At 46.2% G+C, this 7,661-nt stretch overlaps 2 protein-coding genes across 2 annotated transcripts; both read right to left on the bottom strand.

The window, feature by feature from the left end:
* Window positions 1-224: 224 nt before the first annotated feature.
* On the bottom strand, window positions 225-3,091 carry LOC119341355. Its single transcript, XM_037613234.1, has 3 exons — window positions 2,479-3,091; window positions 699-873; window positions 225-568 (listed from the first exon to the last, which is right to left on the bottom strand). The coding sequence occupies exons 1-2, from the start codon at window positions 2,656-2,658 to the stop codon at window positions 700-702; spliced, it is 354 nt and encodes a 117-aa protein (XP_037469131.1). The 5' UTR covers window positions 2,659-3,091; the 3' UTR covers window positions 225-568; window position 699.
* Window positions 3,092-3,108: 17 nt separating this feature from the next.
* Window positions 3,109-5,070, bottom strand: LOC119341354 (pentatricopeptide repeat-containing protein At2g03880, mitochondrial-like). The gene has a single exon (XM_037613233.1). The coding sequence runs from the start codon at window positions 5,061-5,063 to the stop codon at window positions 3,141-3,143; it is 1,923 nt and encodes a 640-aa protein (XP_037469130.1). The 5' UTR covers window positions 5,064-5,070; the 3' UTR covers window positions 3,109-3,140.
* Window positions 5,071-7,661: the final 2,591 nt, after the last annotated feature.

Genomic DNA, 7,661 nt, shown 5'->3' with positions numbered 1-7,661 from the left:
CCTTTTCGGGTAACAGTCGTTATCAGGAGCAGCTACCTTCTTTCTACCTAGCTACCCTATAATGCATCTGGCGGTCACTGGGGAAAGTTATCTCCCACTCTGAGCCTCAGGTAAGTTATCACTAACAGCCTTGACTTCTCATTACGTTGACCAGTTAACAAGAAATTATTATCACTAAACATGGTGACCCCGTGCAGATTATCCATGAATCCCGCACAATGATTGAGTGTCCAGATGCTAATCAGGGTCACTTGCAAATAATTAAACTGTAGGAGCACAACTGAATCTTGAACAGAAAATTGGAAACAAAAATTTATCGACTGGGACAAGAACAGATAGCTCCAGCCCCGAGTTCTGAAGGGAAGAGAAAAGAAAAGCAACCTCCTTAATTGTTTTTTCGAAGTGAACCGACGCTGGCAATCAGAAGCTGGACCTAACATGGCTCCTGTACTGTGATGATAATTGGAAGCCATTCATGTTACTGCACTCGTTCGGCAGGCAGGCAGGCATCATCTCATGTGGCGTTCAATCACCTGATTATTTGGGAACAGGAAGGAGGCAGCGGTGCCTAACAAACAGATCAAAGGAGAATCCTTTACTTGGTAGGGGACACATGGGGATTTCTTGTGCTGCTCCAATTTGGATCAGGTGCAAGGCTTAAAATAACGGTGTACTACAGGTGCCACCCTAGCTCATACCTCACTTCTTCGCCTTGGAGAAGCGCAGGCACCTATACTTCTCACCGCTAACTGTGATCTCAAGGGCTCCGTCTTGGTTATCCTGATTCGAAGCAGTTCCCATCAGGACACTCTTTTCTTTCTCCAGATTCTCCCTTTCCATTTTAAGCCTTGCCTCTTGCCGTGCAATTTCAGCCTGCAAAAGGAGGATTGTAGCATGCCATGTTAAATGTCCCAAAAGCATGATGAACTACAAAGCAATAATGACATGCCGTAAAGAAAACGAAGCAAATAATAACATTAAAGGCAACAGGAAATGTTTGAAACCTGAAGGATCCTTGAGTTAGTCTGTTGGCATCTTTCAGTGATTTTAATAGAGAAAATATTTAGTTTACTACATACTATGGTTTGCTCTATTTAGAGATTTGATGTTTTGTTAGTTTGAAGACCTCACCACAACGTTTCAACTTTCATGAGCTCAGGTTATGATTCAGTTTTGGCTCTTAGGTTATGATCTCAGGAGACAATCTTCTGGTGCGCCTGCAAAGCTGTTCATTATGATTACAACCTGTGAATATGTGCTCAACAAACTATACGGATACTTAATTGAAAAAGCACCACCTAAGCAAGCAAGATAATGATATCAAATTCATTAAGTTAGTAGTCAGCAAGCAACTTAGGAAGATCTGCATCTTATGTTGGCACTTACTAGCTACCATGGAAAATAACAGCCAAAACAATAACGGCAAGAACAAAATGTATAGCACAATTATGTAATGTGGTTGTCTAACCTAACTTTCTAATTAAATGATTAACTGGTCAGATTCACGAAGAAAGCCTACCAACTGTTAGGGTGTATGAGTCTATGAGATTATGTACCAAAAATGGGATTGGTGTAGCCCAAGGAGGGTACATGTTCATCCCCGCTTTGTCACCTCCCTCCACCTAATCTATCTTGTCACCTCTACCAATCCCACACTCCCAGTACACAGAGGAGGTGCTTCATACGTTGCAGTGTCATTTTCTTGTGTTGTGCATCTCACAGTGTTAGAGTATTGCCAAAACTAGGACCATATCTAGTGCATTTGTCTCCTAGCTATCAATTTATATCTTTCCTTAGAAGAGTCTCACCAAGACTCAACTACCACACATTACTTGAATAGGTATATAATTTCTGGACTAAGTAACCATATTTACATGCACAAGCATAAAGATCTGACAACCTGATAATGAAGTTAGACAATACGAAGCAACAAGGTACTACAGAGTACATGCAGCAGAAAAGGAAAACCATGACTTGTAGCACAAAGAATGCTAGTCTGGTATGCTCTATTCTAGTCACACAAGACCACCTGAGGACCAATGCTTCTCAGACGTATCTTACATTCTTATCTTCACCTGTAAGTCACCTTTCTACGATTGACTATATTCTCTACGTAACTGAAGAGGCCAACTTTATTCCCCTGACGCCCTTGTGGATACGACGGCATAAAACAAGCAATAATCTCTTACATTGTGCTTCTGCAGTTTAACATCACAACAAACTGAAAGACATTGACACGAAATCATCAAGAAAAACTCGCATTTCGAGCAAGAATTGCCATACAGTGGGAGTATCAAGAGTCAAAAATAATGAATAGTACACTGAAACACAAACCAAGCTGCCGCTGCAGCATACATATTTCCCCCATTCTCGATCGTGCAAAAGATGATGCAGAACGCTGATCAGAGGTGGCAGGGGAGGACGGAACGGGGGGCATTGAATTAAACAAGCCATGAATCGGATTTGGGGGTTCGTTACCTCGCGGCGGGAGAGCTCGGCCTTCCACGCGGCCTCCCGCTCGGCGACCTCGCGCTCGCGCTCCTCGATGTAGCTCTGCATCTCGCGCTCCCTCATGACGCGGTCTTGGATGTCCGCGTCCAGCGCCTCCTTGAGCTCCTTCACGAACCTGTCCACCACCGCCTTTATCCGCACCGACATCTTGCCGCGCCTCAACAACCGCCACCACTCCTCCTGGCGCCTCTTGCTACCGGCGGCGGTCACCTGCGGCCTCCACGGACCATGGCTTCTAGGGCTTGCGAGAGGAGAACGCCGGAATTCCTCCTGGGCGCGTTTCTTTCCTGTTCTGTTTCGGCTTTGCGTGCTCTTGGGTGAGGCGGATGAGCTGGGAAAGAGATACGGCCCAGTGGGCTTCTTTATGGCCGCTATTTTGCTCACTTGCCTCTTTCCCTTTCTCCTTTTCTTTTCTTACCTTTTTTTCTCCTTTATCTTTGTTCTTTTGACTACTGGTATACAGTACTACCCGCTCACAAAAAAATTGTATATATTACTACTCTTACTCTTCTTTCACAAGATACTAATATAAATGTGGTTAAGCATCTGAGTTGCAAAGAAAATGCTGTAACAACTTGTGATCAAGCCATTAGTCGCCACAGGAGCCTTGCCAGTGTGTGTTACCTTCTCTACCAATAGTCGCCACATGAGCAAACTCCATCCTGGAAATGGTGGAACCGAACCGGGTCCCTGATTATGATCACCTTGCCTTCACTCTTGGAGACGAGCTTCACGAATGAGTGGCAGTCACCACAGATCCTGAGGTTCTTCATGATCCTTACAGGCTTCCCCTTCATTGAATTCATCATTGCAAATGCAACAGCCAGTTTCTCGCTGTGATATTTCAGCAGATCTTCCTTCTGCTCACTCTCAAGATCCTGCAGCACAAACTCTGTCAGCGGGACATAACCGAGGTCAGTGACCCGCCTGATTAGTCGGTTCAGTTCCTGAACTATGCCAGCTGAGCATGGGTGTGACAATTCACCAGCAATGAACACATGGACTTGTTTCCCCAGCTCGATCCAGCTGAGCCCAGGCTCTTTTTTGGCCCCTTGGTTTCTCATCACCTTCCATGACTTCTCGGCATCTAACCATTGTCGCAAATCAGCATATGTATTTGACAACAATATGCGTGCACCTTGGTCTTCCGGCTCAAGTTTAAGGATCTCCCTTGCTGCATATGCTGCAAGGTTAGCGTTTTTGTGCATTCTGCATGCCCCAAGAAGAGTTCTCCATATGACCGAGTCCGGCTCAAATTTCATCTCACTGATGAACTTCACAGCTTCGTCAAGCTTCCCTGCCCGACCAAGGAGATCAACGATGCAGTTGCAATGCTCCCTCTCAGGCTGAAAGCCAAAGAGCTTCTCCATGGACCTAAAGTAATACCAACCATCTTCCACCAAGCCAGCATGACTGCATGCAAACAGAACTCCAACCATTGTTATACGGTTTGGTGTAGGTCCTTCAGATTGCATCAAGTTGAAAACCTTCAGCGCCTCGGCGCTTCTCCCATTCTGCGCCAAACCAGAGACCATGGTGCTCCATGAGATCACATCCCTACCAGGCATTCTGCTGAACAAGGCGTCTGCCTCCTGCAAGCTCCCACATTTGCAGTACATGTCCAGAAGTGCATTGTGCAGAATCAAGTCCCTCTCATACTTGAGCACATGAGCATGTACCTGCCTTCCCAAGTCGAGCATGACCATCCCGGTGCACGCCCGGAGGACACTGGTCAAGGTACCCTGGTTGGCTGAGAAACCAGACTCCTTCATCCTCATGAACAATTCTACCGCCCCAACACCATCACCACTCTGTGCGAACCCCGCGATGATCGAATTCCACACAACCAAATCACGGGTGACCATCTCGTCAAAGACCCCGCGCCCGCTGTCCAAATCTCCAAGCTTCATATAAGCATCAATCAAGGAGCTCCGCACAAACACATCCGAATCCAGCCCGACCTTAACAATGCTCCCGTGGACAGCTGCGAGCACCCCAGGTGTGCCGCAGGCACCAAGAACACTAGAGTATGTGTAACTGTTGGGAGCCACACCGTCCCTCTTCATGTCCACAAGAAACCTGAGGGCCTCCTGCTTCCTCCCGCCTGCATTGGCCAGCGCCGCGACGACGGTCGTCCAAGAGACGACGTTCCTGTGAGGCATTCCGCCGAACAGCTCGAGCGCGTCATGGAGCAAGCCGAACTTGGCGTACATGGAGATGAGGGAGTTGGACACGAAGAGGCCGGTGTGGGGCGCTTCTCCTCCACTGTTGGCCGTGCGGGAGACATGGTCATGGATGAGGCGGCCGTCGTTGGCCGTGCCGTGGCGGACGCAGAGCTTGATGAGGCGGCAGAGCGAGATGGGGTCCGCGCGGACGCCGGCCGAGGCGAGGTCGGGGAGCAGCGCGAGCGCGGCCGGGAGGGGGCCATCGTCGCAGAGGCGGGAGAAGGTTGCGAGGAGAGGGTGCGGTTGGGTGTGGGAGTGGAGGCAGCGGCGACTCCGGCGAGCTGCGGCGAGACGCTTGCAAGGGAGGCGGTTGAACAGCGATCTCATATGTGGCAAAAGGGCTCGCGACGGGAGACGGCTCGAGTTCCGCTAGGCTAGATCGACTCGACTGTGGGAAATGGAACCGAATCAACGTAACAAAGGCAAATTATCAAAGCGTTTCTGCTCCTGAGCTCATCTGCACCCCACCTGACGAAAAAAATAAAAACAAATACTTAAAAAATTCAAAAAATTTCTTTTTTTTTGTGTGGTAGATGAGTTTATGTGTAAGGTGCGCTCCAAATTTCACCTCATTTGGAAATCTGAGCAACTCTCAGCAAAAAAAAAACAAATCCAGGGTCTGTAAAAAAGTTTACTGTTCACACACTGTTCTGATTCGATTTGTTTTTTTTTTGGCTGAGAGCTGCTCAAATGTTTAAATAAGTTGAAATTTGGAGCGAACCTCACACATACAATTTTCTATCACACAAAAAAAAATTGGATTTTTTCGATTTTTTTAGCATTTGTTTTAATTTATTTTCTGACTGGGTGCAGATGAGCCTGGGCGCCGAATTGGATTTTCGCACTAAACCACAATTATTTTTTTTCTTGATTTGACCTATTAATAACAAAACAAAACAAAATGAACACGGTGACCATATGTATGTCCTATTCTTTATTTATTCTGAAACTAAGGCCACGTTCTATTTTCCTCAGCTCCATGGCTCCGCTCCCAGAGCGATAGTTAAAATCCTTGGAGCCAGCAAATAGCTGCTCCGCAAATTCTAGAATTTGAAGGAGTTAATGGACTGCCGAACACGCCCTAACTCCTAATGCTGCTTCAACCACATCACCTTAAAAAGAATAGCCATTGAAGAATAACAAGGACCATTCAAGTTTGTTAGAGCATCTTCAAGTGATGATGTAAAACTTGATGGTCTAGAAACAATTAGCCAAGGAGAAAGGAGGTTTTTGGACACCGCTTCTGCTGTTGCTTTTTCCAAATGATGTAAAATCGGTGCCCAAAAAATTCAGCTTGGGTACTCTCATAGGATTCAACAGTTGGGAGGCCGAAAGGCGGATCTGATGGTTGTCAGGGCACCGACCCCAATTTTGGCCGGCGTAGCTCGTCGGGGCCGAGACAGTCGTCGAGCCGCCTAAGGATGTAGTCGAGAGGGACAAAGGGGTCGGAGGGGGGCTAGGGGTGCGGCCAACTCTTGTGGCCCTGCGCCACCCGAGCGTTGAACAAAGCCATGGCTCGGCGATCGTCGCGTCGATTGATTGGAGGTCTCTGTGGCCACTAATTGACCTCGGCTTCGAAGATAAGTTCGGGGGGCTACTGACGGTGTCCAGGACTAGGGGGTCCTAGCCTAGTGGACCTAGCCCGTGGGCCGAACTAATGGCCCGTCAATGAGGAAGGACTCTGAAGGCCTCCAACCCATGTGTATCCAGCTTCACCGAAGACTTGGCGTGTACTCTCAGAAGATCTATTAGATTCGGCATATAATCCCTAGATGGCAACCGAACATGTGTAACCCTAGATACCCTTGGTGCCTATATAAATCAGGGGGTTTAGTCCGTAGAGACCATACATACATTCATCATCATCAAACCCCTAGGGTTTAGGCCACAACTCACGATCTCAAGGTAGATCAACTATGTACTTTAATACACCCATAATATAAACAAGAGCAGGACATAGGGTTTTACCTCCTTAAAGAGGGCTCGAACCTGGGTAAAAACACTGTGTCGTTTATCTCTTGTTACCCATCGATCCGATCTAACAGGTCGGGCCCCCCTACCCGAGGTCTGCCGGTTTTGACACCGACAGAGTCACAACTACGACGACAATCGACCAAAATCAGTGTGGGGTGGCGACAGTCGGCAGCGGGGAAGTTTCACAGTGACGGTTGGGTTCCGCCAAGGCAGGTTTTGTTTTAGGCTAGCAGCTAGAGGTGATGTGTATTTGCACCATGTGTAGCAATTTTTTGGGCGTGATATAAACTTTTGGGGCATTATATAGAGATACATCATTTGCTGGAGCAATTTTTTCCACCTAAAGTCCTTTAAACGGCAATTTATTGGGCACGACTGATGTTTTATGGTGATGCTCTTAGATCTAGTGGATGGTTGGGGCATATGGACACTAATGCCTTTTGGTTTAAAAGACACGTCACTTGGTGGAAAGATGGCATTAGCTAAAAGACATGTTCTTAGGAGAAAGAATGTCTCTTCGTAAAGACATTCACTTGTGAATAGATGTCTCCTCACGGAAAAGACATGTCCCTTGGTAAAAACATGTCTCTTTATGAAAAGACACACACCTAATGAAAAGATGGCTCTTCATGAAAATACATGTCATAAAATAATAAAAATAATCACAATAATTATAAATTAAGAGGTTACAAGAAATATTTTTTAACTTCCCAAAAATTGTTGCCATTGAAATTGCCTTTAAACGTACCAAGATAGTAATGTAGTTCAACAGTTCAATTTGTTTATATATTTCAATGCCTTTCAACTTCTATGCTTACAATTTCAACATTTTTATATAAAATATCTAAAATAAACTCATTAAAATTGCCTAATCATACCTGCAGCAAAGCAGATGCTTTACACTAGTTTTCTAACCTTTGCAATTCCTAATTTTTTACCCTACACAACCTT

Source organism: Triticum dicoccoides, chromosome 7B, assembly GCF_002162155.2.
Source record: "Triticum dicoccoides isolate Atlit2015 ecotype Zavitan chromosome 7B, WEW_v2.0, whole genome shotgun sequence".
NCBI classification, from domain to species: Eukaryota; Viridiplantae; Streptophyta; class Magnoliopsida; order Poales; family Poaceae; genus Triticum; species Triticum dicoccoides.
Note: the sequence above shows the minus strand (reverse complement) of the source record. Positions and strands in the feature narration are given on the sequence as shown.

Bases quoted from the DNA above. Each gene is read 5' to 3' on its own strand.
- LOC119341355 (XM_037613234.1), bottom strand. From the start codon at position 2,658: ATGTCGGTGCGGATAAAGGCGGTGGTGGACAGGTTCGTGAAGGAGCTC. The intron at 874-2,478 runs GTAACGAACCCC...CTCCTTTTGCAG, and splicing joins CCGAGCTCTCCCGCCGCGAG to GCTGAAATTGCACGGCAAGA.
- LOC119341354 (XM_037613233.1), bottom strand. From the start codon at position 5,063: ATGAGATCGCTGTTCAACCGCCTCCCTTGCAAGCGTCTCGCCGCAGCT.